General features: G+C 39.9%; 1 protein-coding gene across 2 annotated transcripts in view; it reads left to right on the top strand.

The window, feature by feature from the left end:
* Window positions 1-19,863, top strand: part of LOC126692574 (receptor-like protein kinase FERONIA) — a 128,567-nt gene that overhangs the window by 73,443 nt on the left and 35,261 nt on the right. For both annotated transcript variants that reach the window (XM_050388223.1, XM_050388224.1), the window contains exon 2: window positions 1,724-1,908. In XM_050388223.1, the coding sequence (XP_050244180.1) occupies window positions 1,724-1,908 (185 nt within the window). The remainder of the gene's footprint in view (window positions 1-1,723; window positions 1,909-19,863) is intronic.

Consider the following 19,863-nt stretch of genomic DNA (forward strand, 5'->3'; position numbering starts at 1 on the left):
TTCAGCTTAAATGCCTTGAAATCTGTTCAGTTCAATCTTAGTGCTTAAGTTTGTATTCTGTCTTCCTTTCTAGCTACTCCGGTAGCTCAGCAACTGGATCTGAAACTTTAGTAGGGGCTTTGGTGCAAAACCTTATTGTCTTATTTTTGGTCTTTGATTCTAGATTCTTCATCCAAAAGCCTAAGATTCCATGCTTGTACATCTTTGTTCTAGTCTTGATTCAGGTGTTAAAAAGCTCAATTCTCTGTGTTAATCGTTGTAAAACCCCGAGCTTTGGAGCTCAATTTCTTTAGTCATATGCGTTTTCTTGGCTCTATTGATTTGGTTACTGATTCATGATCTTTCCAAATTAGGAGAAAATTGTAACCAAGTGGACCTTTTGAGTCGATGAGGAACACACATAAATTTGGTCGTATGGCTATACCTATGCCCTTTATTCTTTACTTGGCCTTTACAATTCATGTAACTTTGGCCGACAATTATGTGCCAACCGAGAAAATCCTCCTAAATTGTGGGGGAGCTTCAAATGGCAGTGATACCGATGGTCGGAAGTGGACCACAGATATTGGGTCCAAGTATCTGTCAGCTAGTGGGAAATCCACCACATCTCAAGCTGCTACTCAAGAACCTTCGGTCCCTCAAGTCCCTTGCATGACTGCTCGGGTTTCTTACACAAATTTCACCTATAAAATTCCCGTTGTTCCTGGTCGTAAATTTGTCCGTCTTTACTTTTATCCTGTTTCCTATGCAGGCTTAAATGTATTCGATGGCATTTTCTCTGTCACAGTAGGGTCATATACTCTGCTTAACAACTTTAGTGCTACACAAACCGCAGAAGCACTGAATTTGGCATTTCTTGTTAAGGAGTATTCTATCAACGTTGATGGTCAGACATTGGATATAAGTTTCGTCCCATCTGCCAAAGCTCCAAAGGCGTACGCATTTGTGAATGGGATTGAGATTGTGTCAATGCCTGATATTTATAGTTCCACAGATGGAACTCTGATGATAGTGGGTCAGAATACTCCTTTCTACATTGATAACTCCACCGCACTTGAGAATGTTTATCGGTTGAATGTGGGTGGAAATCATATTCCGCCCCCCAATGATACAGGTCTTGATAGGTCTTGGAAGGATGACACGCCATACCTCTATGGGGCTGCCTACGGGGTTTCATATTATGCTGAAAACATGACAATCCAATATCCTACAAGCATGCCTACTTATGTTGCACCAGTTGATGTCTATGCCACTGCTAGATCGATGGGGCCTAGTTCTAAAGTCAATCTCAATTACAACTTGACTTGGATTTTTTCAGTCGACTCCGGATTCACTTACCTAGTTAGGCTTCATTTTTGTGAGATTCAGGAAAATGTGACCATGGTTAATCAAAGAGTGTTTGATATCTTCCTTTATAATCAAACTGCTGAGCAAGAGGTCGATGTTATTGAGATCGCAAGTAGAGAAAGTGGAGCAGATAAGCAAATTGGGGTTCCAGTGTACAGGGATTATCTGGTTCTTGTTCCAAATGGAAGCCCACGACAGGATTTGTGGCTTGAACTGCATCCAAACATACAGATCCAACCAGTCAATTACGATGCAATCCTGAATGGAGTAGAGATATTCAAAATTAATGGTACAAATGGTAATCTTGCAGGGCCCAATCCTATTCCTGCTCCTAAGCCGGTTGTATTTAGCCCAACAAGTTATATACCATCACCAGGTGATTATAAAACAAAGATTCGCAAAGCAATTATCATTGGAGGTACTTGTGGTGGAATCATCTTAGCCATTGTTATTGGTTTCTTTCTTATTTCTGCTTCTCGTTGCCAACATGGAAAAAACTCCAGTGTAAGGGAAGTTCCTTCTAAGTGCCACCAAGATCTTGAACAAGGATTTACCAAGAACCTTTGTCGTCACTTCTCTTTTGCTGAGATCAACGCTGCTACCAAGAACTTCGACGAGGCTCTACTCCTGGGGTTTGGAGGTTTTGGTAAAGTTTACAAGGGAGAAATTGACAATGGAGCAACCAAAGTAGCAATCAAACGTGGAAACCTGCTCTCTGGGCAAGGAGTACATGAGTTTCAAACTGAGATTGAAATGCTTTCAAAAATTCGTCATCTCCACCTTGTTTCCTTGAATGGCTATTGTGAAGAAAACTGTGAAATGATTCTTGTTTATGAATACATGGCTCATGGTACATTGCGTGAACATCTATACAAGACCCAAAAACCTCCATTGTCTTGGAAGCGAAGGCTTGAGATATGTATTGGAGCTGCTCGTGGTTTACACTATCTCCACACTGGTGCCAAGCATACTATTATCCATCGAGATGTTAAGACAACTAACATTCTCTTGGATGAGAAGTGGGTTGCCAAGGTTTCCGATTTTGGGTTGTCAAAAATGTATCCTACTTTGGATAAGACACATGTCACTACAGTTGTTAAAGGTAGTTTTGGATATTTGGATCCGGAGTACTTTCTGCTACAACAACTAACTGAAAAATCTGATGTTTACTCTTTTGGGGTAGTTCTTTTTGAGATCTTGTGTGCTCGGCCAGTATTAGACACAACACTTCCAGATGAGCAAGTGAGTTTGGCAGAGTGGGTTGCACAATGCCATGAGAAAGGTATTCTAGATCAGATAATTGATCCTTATCTAAAGGGAAAGATTGCACTTGAAAGCTTTAAGCAGTTTACTAGGATTGCAATTAAGTGCATGGCTGATCAGGGCATTGACAGGCCATATATGGATGAAGTTTTGTGGAACCTTGAGTTTTCTTTGCAGCTACAAAGGAGTGCAGAGGAAAGCAACGAAGGTATTGGTGGAAACCACTTCGAGGAAGAGGCATTAGTACCCTGTAATTGGAAGAAAGATCTTGATACATCTCCAGGTTTTAATGGGGGTGGAGGTTTGTTATCTGAAGAAGACAGGTCTTTGAAGCTTAATGATGGCCGTCTTTGGACTGGGTTTTTTTAAGTGAGCAAGTTCAAAATTCTAGGAAAATCGTTGTTGTCGTTGCACTTTAGACCTATAGAAATAGAAAATGGCAATTAATCTCTCACATCCATTTTCATGTTTTAATGTGGACATTTTTTTATCTATTTTTAAATAGTACATTTTAGCGTTAATTGGAAATATTTGTGTAAAATAATAGATGTAAGCGTGTGTAAGAAAATAGCTACACAACATGATCCTGTGCTCACTTATGGATATTAGTGTAAAACAAGTTTCTTTGATGCTCCAGGCTTATATTTTAATCTTTTATGAAGATGCTCTAGGAATTTGTGTTCGAAACTCTAGTTCATCCATTGATCACTTCATAAATAAATTGCCCGTGTCATTCATAGAACATCATAATTGGTTAATTTGATTAAGTTTATTTAATTCTGCTAAAATCAACCAACAGGGTCTATATCATTCTTTTAGCATTGATTAATAAGGCTAAGTGCCTAGCTCCAAATGATAATAACTCAACAATTAATTTGTTTTTTCTCTGTCAATGCAAGCCTGAGATGTTTCTATATACATGGCCTATATACACTTACGAAATTGAGTTTTTTTTTTTTTTTTTTTTGTTTTATGAAAAAAATCAATTGAGTTTTTTTATTAAAAAAAAAAAAATCATAGCCAATTTCTATGTATTGTTTAGACAGTCATTGGAAGGGGGAACCTTTTGTGGTCCAAATCTTCTAGAAAAGTTTAAATTTTGATTTTTGTTGGAATGCATAGTTTAGGCTAAATGTCTAATTTTGTTATTTTGTCACTAATAAGGGGTATTTGAAATTTTTATTAATGACTATTTAAGAGTAATAAAATAAATATTAGGGAATCGGAAACCTTTATAAGCAGAGAGTTTGAAATTCAACATGATATCCGAGTTGATCTCAACTATTGCCTGACCTTAAGCGTGATTGTCAATTGGTTTTCAGCTCACTCTGATGTTGGCAACCACTCCTAGAGTCAATGATCTTGTCATTGACAATTTTTGACGACATTTGTAGTCAATGAACCCAATAAAGTGCCCAACATTGGCGATCACATTTCTAATCCTCTCGATTGCTAGTAATCGTTGGACGTTAATCACACAACTCGAGGAAAGTGGTCACATACTCACACAACCTTGATGACCTAGACAATTACAAGAAGCTGGCCCTCACAGAGAGAGAGAGAGAGAGAGAGAGAGAGCTCCCCTTAAAGTGAGAAAGTGAAAATGAAAATTCTATGCTAGAAAATTGGAACTAGTTATCAAGGTGAAACACGAACTTTTTTCAATGACTACCATTTTTCTCTATTTGGTTATTGTCCAGAGTAATGAAAATGAATGATGGAGATTGACAGAGTCTTCAAATTGACTTTAATTTTGACAAAATTATAAATATGAGACCTAATCTAAAACATTATATATATAAATGCTTGATATTTTTCTATGATTTTACCTTTTATATTTCAAATATCAATAGCATGAGATTGTTCATTGTTGTGTTGTTAGAGTTTCTTTAGAGAATTAAGTAATCATATCTTAATCATTGTAGAAATTAAAGGAGTCCAAATTCAATTGTCTTGTTAAAAATTATAATGTTTGACTAGTTTAGAAAATCACCTTATTTTCTATTTATTCCCATTCAAAAATTTTACATTGATGTAAGTGCAAATATATATATATATATATTAGGGATGGCAATGGGGCGGGGCGGGGTTAGGGATGGCAATTTTTGCCCGACCCGAGGGTACCCGGCCCGGTCCGATAAAGAATAGGGTCGGGTTTGGGTTTTAAAAAAAAAACCCGAAGCGGGTCCGGGTCCGAGTCGGGTTCGGTTTTTGAGAAAAACCCAACCCGACCTGACCCGCTTAGTTTAGCTAAAATTACCAAAAAACCTAACTATATATATATTACCATATATCTAACCCTTAGTCTCACTCTTCTCTTATTATACCCTCACTTAGCAGCCGCCCCTCTCTGCCTCTCACGCCTCAACCTTAGTTTCTAGTTTCCACTCTCACTCTCAATCTCAACTCAAGCGATCATTGATCAAGCCTTCCCTCAAGCGATCAAGCCCCACGCAAGGCCTCCCTCAAGCGACCAAGGAAATCCTCGCTGACAAGCCCAGCCACCGTGAACTACCCCTCACCAGTTACAGACCCACCACTAGATGGGTTGGGGTTTTTTTATTTTCGTGTTTTTGTGAGCAAAATTTGGGTTTGGGTTTTGTTTTTGTGAGCCAAATTTGTTGGTTTTTTTTTTTTTTTTTTTTTTTTGTAGTTTGTTGGTGGGATTTTCATATTTACTAGTTTTATTTTTGGATTTGCAAAATGTCTGGGTTTGTTAGATCTTGGCATCCATTTGGATGCCAAGAAAATTGCTAGGAAAATGTTGTTTTGTGATGATTTGTGGTTTTGGGTTTTTACCGATTTCTTTGTTAGTGATTTTGGGTCGGGGCCCACGGGCCTCGCGGGCTCCTACGGGGCGGGTTTGGGTGCAACCAAAAAACCTGTTTATTAAACGGGTCAAGTTCGGGTATAGACCCGCAGGTCGGGTTCGGATATAAAGAAACCCGGCTCGAACCTGACCCATTGCCATTCGTAGGCGGGGCTAAAGGATGGGCTCTTCGCCCCTGCACCACATGGATTTTTCTTGCCCCATCCTTGCCCTGCCCCGCATGATGGGGAAAATTTCTTACCCCATCCCCGCCCCTTAATGCCCTGCGAAGCCCTGCCCCATCCCGTAAAACTTTATTTCTTATTAATTTTCCCTACAACTATTACCATTTTTTCACACTCCTTAGTAATGGGCAAACTATATTTCTCCAACAAAGATAATATAAAATAATGGGAAAGAAAAAAATTAAAACAAATCTCCTTGGCAATGTTGTTAAACAATTAAGCAACGTCGTTAAATAATTAAACTATATTTACCAACGTCGTTAAACAATTATATTAGAAATCATAGCACCGACAGCACATACACAAATGGGTATTCATTGGCCTAAAAAACAGTAAAACAAATCTCCTTTATAACTTTCTTTTCCTCTTTGATAGGTTTAATATTTTTCAAAACATCCATTCAATAAGAGATAAGAATAAAGCTGCATTCAAGATGCGTCTCTTTTACCTAGTAAATGTTATAAATTACTAAGTAGTGTGCATTAGTTAATTCCTCCCATTTTGTGACTATTTCATAGAGAAAGGGACAAAGTTTCAAACCTATACCTCATAACAGACAAATGCCTACACACACACAATGACACAGAAAAATATTCGGTCTCAGACTCGTACCTCATTAAAAAAAAAAAAAAATTATGTTCATGATGAAATCTAAGTTGAGAAAGACGTATGAATCATGAATGAAATCAGTAATTCAATACTATATAAATTTGTTTCTAATAAAGACAAAAGAAAACGTTAAAATTGGTACCTTATTTCCAAATTTGCTAGAGAGAAAAAAGAGGTAGAGAGCCACGTTAGGTAGAATAAAATAAGTTGATGATATTTTTGTTTAAATAGTAGGGTTTTAGGGTATGAAAAAATTGCAATTTAACCCTTATTAATGCGGGGCAGGGCGGGGTAGGTCTAAAAAGTGTAAACCCATCCCCACCCCGCCCCGCCCCGTGGTGCGGGTCTAAAATCTCACCCCATCCCCGCCCCACCACCTTTGCGGGGTGGGGAAAACCCACACGGGGCGAAGCGGGGAGGGGTGGGTCAAAGCAGGGTTAGGCAAACTTGCCATCCTTAATATATATAAATAAATATATATATATATATATATATATATATGTGTGTGTGTGTGTGTGTGTGTGTGTGTGTGTGTGTATAAATTAAAACATAACACTTACTGTTACTACGCTCTTGTTGAGCCACATCAACAGCTACATCATCAACCCATTTTCAACATTTTCTCTCTTATTTTTAATTCATTTTTTTTCTTATTAATTTCCAAACTTATTATTATATTTTCTCCAACTTTTCCCCTCTCTTTTACCTTCTTATCTCCTCACTACTATCTACCTTAATATCATTTTTCCACTATCCCTTTATCTTCTTTTATTTGTTGTTTTTTCTTATTTCCTCCTCTTACTATAAATTTACAATTTTCCTTTCCATTCTATTCATAGGTTTTTCACACACAAAAGGTTATTTCTCTCTCTTTCTCTTCCTCATTTTTTTTTTTTTTCATTTTTGGTGGATTTTATTATATTTTTCTTGCATTTCTACTTTAGGTTGATGAATTTTTGTATTATTTGGAACTCTACTTTGGGTTGATGTGACTAAGTTTTGTATTTTTAAGTTGTTATATTTTTTATTCTCTTTGATTTCATAAATGTTATCTTATTGCATTATAAAGATAGTATATAAGAATATAATGTTGTTTTATTACTGTGGGGCCAAAGAACTTATGACCCGGCCCACTTTCCACTAGGACCTAAAGCCCGTGCCGAGGAGAGTAGTTGCCGAGGACAAGTGGTGAAAGACCAAATAGCCTAGAGACGCGGCCGAGGATGACCCTGTCCTCGGCATCCCAAGACTTCAAAGGGAAGAGCGACATCTAGTTAAAGGCTGCCTCCAAGATGCCCCTAGAAGAAGAGGCGAGTAGAATGGGACCCACATGGGGGTACGGAGCGGGGGTGGTTCAAGGTAAATACGTCACCTCCGCATTGAACGCACCCACAAACGTCCTAGCCATATTAATGAGAAAAGACGCCTGAACAGTGTGGTTTCGGTTAGTGCAACTTAGAAAAAGCAGGGGGAGGTGGTTGATGGGACAGGTATTTGAATAGGTACTTGCCTGATAAACAGGTAGAGGGTCAGGATCAACCGAGAAGGGCTATATAATGTGAAGACTTATGTGCCAAAGAGAAGGGGGCTTCCAAACCATGGAGTCCTAAAAAAGGGAGAATAAGAAGGACGTGAAGCTCCTTGGACGAGGTCTAAGGACCGGAGCCACTCATGACATACCAAAATAGATTATTATTAAATACGCCAGGTTCATCCTTGTGCAAATCGCTATGGAAACCCTGCTTAACTACCGTCCGGTGACCAAGACTCATCCTTTCAAACCCACGCTCTACAAATTATATTGTTTGGGCCCTTAACGTACGAACCCAACATCAGTTTGGGGTCATTACGAATTGAGTCCCTATAATTGGCGCCGTCTGTGGGGAGGCTTGTGTGTTGGCACAGGCGGTGGGTCGAGAAAGTCCCTCCATCACTCCCAACAGCCCGTTGTAGTGCTCTAAAATAAAGTTCCATTAGGGGCTACGCTTTTCCATTAGGGGTTATGCTTCGAAGCGTCAGTAGCGCGGATGGTTCTAAGGGCTTGGCCGAGGGGCTAATCCCCCCTACTTAAAGAAAATATCTAAGTTTTGGACAGAACCAAGGTATTGCATGGTCCTCGGACTCAAACTTATGGGGAAACCAACTACTTAAAAAGCTAAGTTTGGACAAAACCAAGGTATTGCATGGTCCTCGGACTCAAACCTATGGGGAAACCAACTACTTAAAAAGCTAAGTTTTGGACAGAACCAAGGTATTGCATGGTCCTCGGATTCAAACCTATGGGGAAACCAACTACTTAAAGGAAACCGAGATACCAGGCTCGGCCTCACAATATGCATGACATCTCGGGTGATGCGTGTACCTTCCTAGAGGTGTGTTCAGACACAAATTCAATGTCTTATGGGTGCAGGTAAGTTAGAATTCCGGGATATGATCCCAAATATATCATATGCACGACCATTCATACATGTTAAGATAACTAGTTCAAAAATCAGGAGATCCGCAACAATAGTAAGCATCAGAAAGGGCAACTAACATGTGATTTAAAGAAAGAAAAAAATTTCATATATATGGTTAATAAGTTCAACTACAATCAAACCATAAAGTTTTCAAAACAAAAGGGAAACGAGTTAAGTAATTAAACTGGAAACAAATACGAAGGTCGATCAGGGCTGCTACTTCTTCAATATCGTCTTGTCCACGTCCTTGGAAGGCAGAGCAGGACTAGCCTCGGGGCTCTAGGAGACATCCCCTTCTTGGGAAGGCTGAGCGGGGTCGGTTTCGATGCTCTTGGGGACCTCAATAAGGGGAATTGCCTATAGGGGCTGAACAAGGATGGCTGGCTCCTCGGCAATAGGAATCTAAGCTCCGACTGTAGGCTCGGCAACCTCCTTGGGAATCTTGGGATTCATACCTCCAGGTGCTTCTATTGCATCATGAGGCTCTCCTCCATCGGTCGACTCGCCGGAGTGGACGATGATCTGAGCAGCTTCTGACTAAACAGCACTAGCCTCCTGTGGATCGCGCATAGCCTCGGAGCTGGTGAAGGCAGTCTCGCGGATGGCTGGAGGGTAAAATATGCTCCTCGCCTTCCACAGGTCGGACGAAGCCTCCACCCCAGCTTGTTTGAGGGCCTCTTCCCAAACTTGAGAGCAGTATAGCCTGCATACACCCGGGATTTGAGCTTTAAGGGAGGCCTGGGTTTCAACTACTCCCGTCTGGTAACCCTCCTCCTCGGCCTTGTTCCTAGCAGCTTCGGCCTCGTTTTTGGCAAATTCAGCCTCCTGTTTGGCCCTCACGGCTTCGTCCCGGGCATACTCCGCCACGCCCTTAGTGTTGTCTGCCATGATAAGTTTCTTCTTCAAGTCATTGATCTGCTCCTTAGCTATCTGTAGTTGCTCCTCGGTGACGAGTAGGCGCTTTGTCTGTTCCTCGGCTTGCGTTTGGGCACCCTTTAGACCCGCTTGGGCACTATCCCTGTCTCGGGTAGCATTCTTCAAGTCCTCCCTAGCCTTCGCGAGGTTAGTCTCTGAAACTTTGATAGTCCGCGCAGCCTCTATGCGTTTGGTGCGTTCACCCTCGGCGGCCTTACTCTGCTTGTTAACTTCTTCCTCCATCCTATAGGTGGCATGGAGAGCCTGTCAAGTGAGATAAATACATCGTGAGTGAAAGTCCGGGAGCAAGAGTTAATAGAGTTTTAGGTTTCAAGAGTCTTACCATACCTAAGTACCTCTTCGCGCTGAGGAAAACCTCCTGCATCCTCATGTTCTTTAACTCTTCCATATCGGTGGGAAGCAGCATGGTTCTCCCTAATGCGTCGACCACATAACCGCCCTCGCCATCTCCAAGGTCCTTCATGGACGCGGTTTCCAGCAATGGCTCCCCGTGGAGCATGGGGGCGGGAAGCCAAGTACTCAGCGCGGATTGGGCTTCGATCCCTTTCCCCTTGCCATGGGCGGATTGGGCCTCGGTCCTTTTCCCCTTACTTTGGTGCCCAATCTTTAGTTGTTTTTGGGCTCGCGAGGTCTCATCCCTCTCATGAGAGGATTGGGATTTTCCCCCGTCCATGGGCTCCTTCCTCTTGGGACTCCTCTTTCTCTTTGAGTCGGTGGGCTCTGGCCGAAGAGGCAGAGCTGATTGAGGAGGAGCAGGAAGTTGGGGACGAGGAGACTGAGGCAGCGACTTAGTAGACGAGGACCTAGTCTAAATAGGCTGAGGCTGAGGCGGGGGAGTTGGAACATTGGATTGTGGTTTTCCTTGTGCACCCTTCCCCGGTTGACCCTCGATGAGGTCGAGTAAGCTAGTCGGGGGCTTTCTCTTTAGACCCATCTCAGCTCGGGAGGATGTTCCCACTGACAACAGTTTCGCTTCGGACAGGTCTGGGTCACCTAGATCACCAGAAGGGTCCTCGGATGGGTCGGCTTAGTCAAATGCCCCAAATCCCTCCTCGGATTGACCCAGCTCGCCTTCATCCTCCGTTGCTTGATGAGATGGGGAGGAGTCCACCAATGGGATGCCTTCTGGGACAGAAGATCCTTCGGATATTAAAAATCCTGATTCGACTACGGTAATTTTTGGAAGCCGAGAATGGTTTGCGTTGATCACGTGCCTTGGGTCGGCAAATGACTTCTAAAGGGGAGCGTACCCAAAGATTTTGTGAGCTGCTCTGACTTGACCATCCTTGTCATTTACAAAAACTGCCGCTTGAAGAATAGTCTCCAAGTCCACCCGGTTAACTAGGTGAAAGTGTCGGTGAAAGGCGTTTGGATCTGCAAGAAAAAGACATGCCCATGGTTAGTAACCGAACCACATCAAATTAAAATGGCGCAAAGGATCGGCACCCTTCCATTCTCTATACCCCACTTGGTTCTCCCTCCACCATGGGGCATGGAACGCCATCATGCCATTCACCGGATACGATAAGGAAGTCCTTGTTTAACCCCTTGTTGGAATCGGGGAGGCATTGGATTAGTCGAACCCTCTCGTCTCTCGTCTTCATGTAATAGGATTTTCCCTTCAAATTTTGAAGATTATAGCACCAATTCACGTCGTGGTGGGTCAATCTTAGCCCTATCTTTTCGTTTAAGGCATCCACACAATCCAGAATCCTAAACATGTTGGCGGTGCACTAGGTGGGGGCTAATCGGAAATGCCTAAGGTAACCCTTCATTACCGGTCCCATGGGGATTCTCATACCCCCCTCTACAAAGGCGAGAATAGGAATTACCACCTCGCCCGTCCTTCTCAGAAGGTGCCACTCCCCCATCTTACAATGCCTCAAACTCACGTTGGGAGGAATCTTATAATTGGCGATGAACTTTTCCATCGCCTCTTCGGTATCAACCAATTTCCTCAGTCTCAATTTAGCCATTTTTAAGAGTTACTAAACAAACTCAACCAATGACGGAAGAAGGAGAGGAACAAGAGAAAAATAAACTCATAAAAGAAAAGGCACGAGTTAGTGAAGGCAGAAAACTTACAGAAGAGAGGAAAGGTGCCTCGGACAGGCTTTTTGTGCTGGAGATAAACTTGAATTTGGATGAAATTTTGGAGGAACCCAGGGTATATGCGCTAGAACTCTTAAGTACAAAAGTGGAGAGACAAATCAGTTCCAAATATCATTTATACCTCCCATCGAAAGTAACTGCATGAATTTTCCCGCCCATAAAGGCAAGGAGATCTCCACCGTTAGATCACCATCACACCGTTGAACGTGGGAAGCACAGAGCCGCCCGCATTTAATGAGGCCATGTTTCGCCTTCTAAAGGTTCCAGGAACGTGTCTCGAGTAGACGAAGAGTCTCGGAAACCGATAGGTTACAAGGATTGACAAGCTTTGACAGAGGCCTGATGTCATCAAAACCCTCCTATCCGGCCGAGGATCTAGACAGCAGGATTTTGAGGGCTATTGTGGGGCCAAAGAACTTATGACCCGGCCCACTTTCCACTAGGACCTAAGGCCCGTGCCGAGGAGAGTAGTTGTCGAGGACAAGTGGTGAAAGACCAAATAGCCTAGAGACGCGGCCGAGGATGACCCTGTCCTCGGCATCCCAAGACTTCAAAGGGAAGAGCGACATCTAGTCAAAGGCTACCTTCAAGATGCCCCCAGAAGAAGAGGCGAGTAGAATGGGACCCACATGGGGGTATGGAGTGGGGGTGGTTCAAGGTAAATATGTCACCTCCGCATTGAACACGCCCACAAACGTCCTAGCCATATTAATGAGAAAAGATGCCTGAACAGTGTGGTTTTGGTTAGTGCAACTAACAAAAAGCAGGGGGAGGCAGCTGATGGGACAGGTATTTGAATAGGTACCTGCCTGATAAACAGGTGGAGGGTTAGGATCAACTGAGAAGGGCTATATAATGTGAAGACTTATGCGCCAAAGAGAGGGGGGCTTCCAAACCATGGAGTACTAAAAAAGGGAGAATAAGAAGGACGTGAAGCTCCTTGGACGAGGTCTAAGGATCGGAGCCACTCATGATGTACCGGAATAGATTATTATTAAATACGCTAGGTTCATCCTTGTGCAAATCGCTATGGAAACCCTGATTAACTCCCGTCCGGTGACCAAGGCCCAGCCTTTCAAACCCACGCTCTACAAATTATATTGTTTGGGCCCTTAACGTACGAACCCAACATCAGTTTGGGGTCATTACGAATTGAGTCCCTACAATTACATAACATGACTTGGATAATTTGGTGTTTATTATTATATATTTTTATTTTACTTTTTTTCTTCTCATATTATTTTCTATAAATTTCTTATTATTCTCTCTCACATTCTCTCTTGAAAAAGTAGTTATTCGCTTTCTCTTGATTTTTTATTCTTTCTTGCAACTCTACTTTATATTGATGAATCATTGTGATTTTTAAAACTCTTTTTTGGGTTCATACGTATTGGTGTTGTATTTTTTAGTTCCCCATCACAAGTAGTCTCTCTCTCTACAATAAAATTTAGAGAATAAATTATACATATTCAATATAAGTTTGATATTTGTTTTGATTATCATGATAATCTCTTTTAAGGGAGTGAATAATTTGAATAATTTATTTAAATAAAAATTATTCATACATGATACATACATACATACATACATACAGGTGTATATATTTATTTATTTTGCTACATTAATGTGGCTCAAAAAAAGTGTAGCAACAAAAAATGCTATGGTTAAGATTTTGGATATTACGAATTTGATATTTATATATATTTTTAATAAATTTGGATTTAGGTAGGTGCTTTCAACCCAAATATATCTTTTCTCATTATGCAAGTGCACAAAAATAGATTGAAGTGGACCAAAATCAACCAAAGTGATCTGAATTGGACCAAATGGACTGAATAGGACTGATGGACCAAACAAGTTTGGCCGAATAGGACCGAATGGACCGGATAAGAACGAATGGACCGAATAGGACCAAATCGGATTGAAAAGGACAAATTGGATGGAAGCAGACCGAATAGAACCAAGGTAGACTGAATAGGACCGAGCTGGACAGAATGGACCGAATAGAACCAAAGTGGAAAAAATGGACCGAATAGGACCAAAATAGACTAAATAAGACTGAAGTGGATCAAAGTGGACAGAGTGGACTGAATAGGACCGAATAGAACCAAAGTAGATAGAATGGACTGAATAGGACCAGAACGGACAGAATGGACTGAATGTGGACTGAATGAAGACAATGTGGGCTGAATGGACCGAATTGGACAGAAGTGGACTGAATAAGACTGAATAGACCGAATCAGACCAAATATAACTTTAGTGGATAGAATGGACTAAATTGGACCGAATTGGACCAAAGATGACAAAATGGACTGAATAGAACCAATGTGGACCGAATAAGACTTTTGAATATTTATAATTTTTATTACATTTTTAGGGCTCATATTTCTATTTTCTAATGTCTATTTTAGTATTTTCTTTGTATTTTTTAACTCAAAACAAAAGAGTTTAGCACAATTATAATGAAATTTCATACTTTTCAACCCAAAAATTAAGTAAAAAAAGGAGTTTTTGAGCTAAACTATATATAAAAAAAGCTACAAAAAGAATCAATTTAAGGCCCAATTAGTCAAAAATGGACTGAAGGAAGACCGAAATTGACTGAGTGGAGACAATTGGACTGAGTGGACCAAATTGGACTGAAGTAGACTTAATTGGACCGAATAAAAATTTGATTAATTTTTAGGGAGAACAAATTATCTTCAAAAAATTTTAGAGAAAAAATTATACATTATATTACAATACAAAACAATTATTTATTCTCACGCATCACATGGGTCTACGACTAATTTCTTCATTATGTTTAAGATGATAAATTAATGAGTTTGCATAATGAATGCCCTTAGATTATTCGTTAATGGATCATTTTAGAAAATTTTTAATACCACTTTTATGAAAATTTTTTAAAAATAATCTCTTTTTTCTTTTTCTATATAAAGTTTTTAAAAATATTTCATAAACTTATGTTAACTTTTCTCTAATTTAATTATAGTTACCCTGAAATGTCACTTATACTTTCATTGCATTTTGTGCAACTTTGTTCTTTTACTTTGGGTATTCAATATCTTAGCAAGTGACATGCACATTTGACACACGGTATATATAAATGTTATTGGCTTTTTTTTTTCCCCTTTTCAAAAGGAGGAAGCTGATTGTATTAAGCTCGTAAATAAATGGAGAATTTCCTAGATATTAGTATCTTTATTATCCAAGGTTCACCGACTAGAAAAAAAGAATCATGCCTGTCAAGGATGAATTGATACAAAGGGTTAGGATTTTCATGATCTATTAGGTGTTACACGAAAAGGATGACAGTGCAACACCTAGTGATTGTAAATCTGGACTAAGAATCAATGCAATCCAGGTAGTATAAATACAACTGGAGTAAGTTTGAATTCAAAAGTGAAGAGGAGGGATGAGTCTAGTCAGAAAGACATTATGAATGGTGTGAGAGACTTGGGGTCCAACAACATGCTAGTGAATAGTGTACCTGGGAAAATTGTTGAATGTAACCAATCCGACTGGTCTGGTTTTGGAGTGCGTATAAAGTAAGGTGATTTTGATTTCCGTAGGAGTGCAAAGACGTGAGAGGTGTTTATAGTGACATCCAGGAAAGGAAAGGAAAGGGTCTTCACTTCACTTTGATTACTATTAGGACTACGACCACTGTAATTGTCATGCTTCTGCAACTTCTGGGAAATAATGTTCACTATTAGAATTATTAACTAATTAAGACCAATACCATCAAATTTTCAGGGACAGCTACACGCCTACACTCACCTATGTAATGTGTTCATTCGGAAATCAGCTGAGACCCACTTAAGGTTCTAATAGAGATGACACAATTAAAGTAATTTAGGTCTGACACCAAATTTTTACAAATTCTTTTACTATTATTGATATGATCTTGTTGTGATTAGTGCATGATAAATGTGGCGACAATAATAATCTGTGAGTTTTGTTAAATGTTAACCCAATCACAATTGCCACATTAACAAGTGAAAAAATTGGTGCATCTGTCTTTACTCAATTCAAATAGTCCATAGAATCATCTGAAATTAGCAAGAGAATCCCTGAGGGGTCAGTTGATTCTAACCAAAAATAATACAACCGATGGAAAAAATGTGACTGATTTTCCTTTTAACGCATTTCTGTAACATAATCACTTCCTCGTTGAATTTGTCGTCCACTGCCAGCTCCTAGCAATGGAAAGTAGGCAAAGTTGCAAACACATTACCACATTTGGCATTAATCCAAATAAACAGTAAATGCAAGAATTAAGTTAGACTATAAAAGAGATAAGGTAGATTATAGAAAAGCAAGCTCTACTTTGTTTCAGCTTCTCGTTTTTGTAACTCAGATTTTGTAGTAATAGTTGTTCAACTCCGACCTTTGGAGCTCAACTTCTTTAATCATTTGCATTTTCTTGGCTCTGAGTGATTTGGTGAGTACTTCAAGATTTTTTCAAATCATTAAATATCCATTTTTTGGTTTATAAAACCTCAACCAATTGGTGAAAATTTTGAACTTTAAGTCACTGAGGAACACTTATAATCTTGGTTTTGTGTCTATACCTATACCCATTATTCTTTACTTGGCCTTTACATTTCATGCAAATCTGGCTGCCAATTATGTACCAATTGAGAAAATCCTCCTAAGTTGTGGGGGTCCTATAGGTACCGATACTGATGGTCGACAATGGACCACTGATATTGGGTCTAGGTATCTATCAGCAAATGGGAAATCCATCACATCCTAAGCTGCTATTCAGGACCCTTCAGTCTCATACATGAATGCTCGAGTTTTTCCTCGAATTTCACATATAGTATTCCGGTTGTTGTTGGTCATAAATTTATCTGTCTTTACTTTTATGCAGCTTCCTACGTGGGCTTAAATGCATCTGATGGTGTTTTCTCCGTCACGACTGGGCCTTATACTCTCCTTAACAACTTCAATGCTGCACAAACTTTGGAAGCATTGAATTTTGCATTTCTTGTGAAGGAGTATTCAATCGATGATGAGGGTGCAACATTAGATATAAGTTTCGTCCCATCCGCCAAAGCTCCGAGGGTGTATGCATTTGTGAAAGGCATTGAGATTGTGTCAATGCCTGATATTTATAGTTCAACAGATGGAACTCTAATGATTGTGGGCCAGAATGCTCCTTTCTACATTGATAACTCCCCTGCACTTGAGAATGTTTATCAATTGTGTTAGGACATATGTGAATCATGTTAGGAACGTATGTCAATTTAGAATTGACTAATCCTTTGACAAAACGCACTTTACTTGTATTTGGGTAGATCTAGGATGTGTTTAATACTTCAAGAAACATGTTGTTCAAGTGAAGAAGGGCTATTCATTAAAGCTGGATAGATTCTCAACAGCTCACGACAAATAGTATCTATCGAGATTTAATGAGTCTCGACAGCTTTTGAGAGATTCTATCTATTGAGGTCTTGACAGCTGCTTGACAGCTGTATCTATCGAAAATTACAAAAATAAGTTTTTCAGATATGATTTTCGGCCTATGCTTATGTATTTGTGTAGGGTTTCTTTTCATACAACCTTAGACATATATAAGACTTATTTTAAAAGCCGTCACACAAGAGAATACAAGGAGAACACATGCAAAAAGTGACCGAGTGCCTTATTCTCTCTGAAAGAAACTACTGCGTCTTTGCGCCTTAGGGTTTTGTAACCAAGTGCTTCTTAATCTTCATTGTTGATAAAGTGAAGAATTTTGCAGCTAACAATCCTCTTTAAGTTGGTGTGTTAGTCATGTACTGGGAGCTGTGCATCTTTGGTTAGTTACGTACTGGGATTCGTACAAAAGGGTAGCGTTCATATATTGAAGAGTTCAGAGGTTTTGAAGCGGTAAAAGGTTTTTGCTGTAAGTTCATCTACGGGAATTGTAGAGTCTAGGGACAAATGTTTTATACTAGATTTTGAAACTTCTCTTTATTATAGTGGATTGCTTTTCGGGAAGGTTTCACCCCAAGTTTTTTTTTTGTGAAACTAGGTTGTTTCATTGGTTTTCCGGGGTCATCATATCTTGTTTTATTTAATTTTCTGTTGTGCATAATATTGACATGATATTGATGTTTGTTTGTTTTAACAAGGTTTATTCACAATAAATCTAATTAACAATTTGAGTTTAAAACTTGTTAATTCTATCAACTGGGGTCTAAATTTCCAAATAGGTTGAACATTGGTGGAAATGATATTTCACCCTCCCATGATACGGGTCTTTATAGGTCTTGGGTTGATGACTTGCCATACCTCTATGGGGCTTCCTTTGGGGTTGCATATTTTGCTGATAACATGACAATCCAGTATCCTAAGGGCATACCTACTTTTGTTGCCCCAGTTGATGTCTACGCGCTGTTAGATCAATGGGGCCGAATACTCAAATCAATCTCAATTGTAATTTGACTTGAATTTTCTCAGTTGATTCCAGATTCTCTTACCTTGTTAGGCTTCATTTCTGCGAAATTCAAGGAAATATAACCAAGATTACTCAAAGTGTGTTTGATATCTTCCTTTATAATCAAATTGCTCAGCAAGGGGCAAATGTTATTGCCTGGGCAGGTGAGCAAGATGGGATTGCGGTGTATAAGGAGTACGTGGTTCTTGTTTCAAATGGAAGCCCACAGTAGAATATGTGGCTTGTGCTGCATCCTGTCCCATCTAGTAAGCCTGATTATTACGATGTGACCTTGAGTGGGGTAGAGATATTCAAAGTTAATAGTTCAAATGGTAATCTTGCTGGGCCAAATCCTATTCCTGCTCCTAAACAAGATGTGATTGACCTAACAAGGGCTAGAGCATCATTTGATGGTGGTAAAACAAAGAATCAAAAAGCAATTATCATTGGATGTGTTGGTGGTGGAATTGTCTTAGCACTTGTTTTGGGTTTCTTTCTTATTACTGCTTCCCGTCGCCAGCATGGAAAAGATTTGAGTGCAAGGGTAGTTCCTTCTTGGTGGCACAAAGAACATCAAGAGGATTTACCAAGAACCATTGTCGCCACTTCTCATTTACTAAGATCAGCACTGCTACTAAGAACTTCGATGAGGCTCAACTCCTTGGGGTTGGAGGTTTTGGTAAAGTTTACAAGGGAGAAATTGACAATGGAGCAACCAAAGTAGCAATCGAACGTGGAAACCCACTCTCTGGGCAAGGAGTTCATGAGTTTTAAATTGAGATTGAAATGCTTTCAAAACTTCGTTGTCTCCACCTTGTTTCATTGATTGGATATTGTGAAGAAAAATGTGAAATAATTCTTGTTTATGACTACATGGCTCATGGAATGTTGCGTGAGCATCTATGCAAGACCCAAAAACCGCCATTGCCCTGGTAGCGAAGGTTTGAGATATGCATTGGAGCTAGTCGCGGTTTACACTATCTCCACACTGGTACCAAGCACACTATTATCCACCGAGATGTTAAGACAACTAACATTCTCTTGGATGAGAAGGGGTTGCCAAGGTTTTTGATTTTGGCTTGTCAAAAATGTATCCTACTTTGGACAAGAGTCATAAGACAAATGTAACCAAAGTTGTTAAAGTTAGTTTTGGATATTTGGATCCAGAGTACTTCCTGTTACAACAACTAACTAAAAAAATCTGATGTTTACTCATTTGGGGTTGTTCTTTTTGAGATCTTGTGTGCTTGGCCAGTAATGGACACAACACTTCTAGACAAGCGAGTTTGGCAAAGTGGGCTGCACAGTGCCATGAGAAAGGTATTCTAGGGGTGTATTTGGATAGAACTTATTTTGCTGAAACTGAAAACTGAAAACTGAAAACACTGTAGCAAAATAATTTTTAAATGTGTGAATAGTATCGTGGGACCCATTTTTAATGAAAAAGTTGCTGAAAAGTGTAATTTGTGGGTCCATAAACAGTGCACAAATGCACTGTTCACAGACAAAAAGTCAACAAGTGCGGCTAAAAAAAAAAAAAAAAAAATTGAAACGCAGGAAACGCAAAACGTAGACGCAAAAGCTCAATACAAACACACACTAGATCAGAAAATTGATCCTTATCTAAGGATCCGGATTCTCTCTATTTCAAAGTGA

This window comes from Quercus robur, chromosome 7 (assembly GCF_932294415.1).
Source record: "Quercus robur chromosome 7, dhQueRobu3.1, whole genome shotgun sequence".
Classification (NCBI taxonomy): Eukaryota; Viridiplantae; Streptophyta; class Magnoliopsida; order Fagales; family Fagaceae; genus Quercus; species Quercus robur.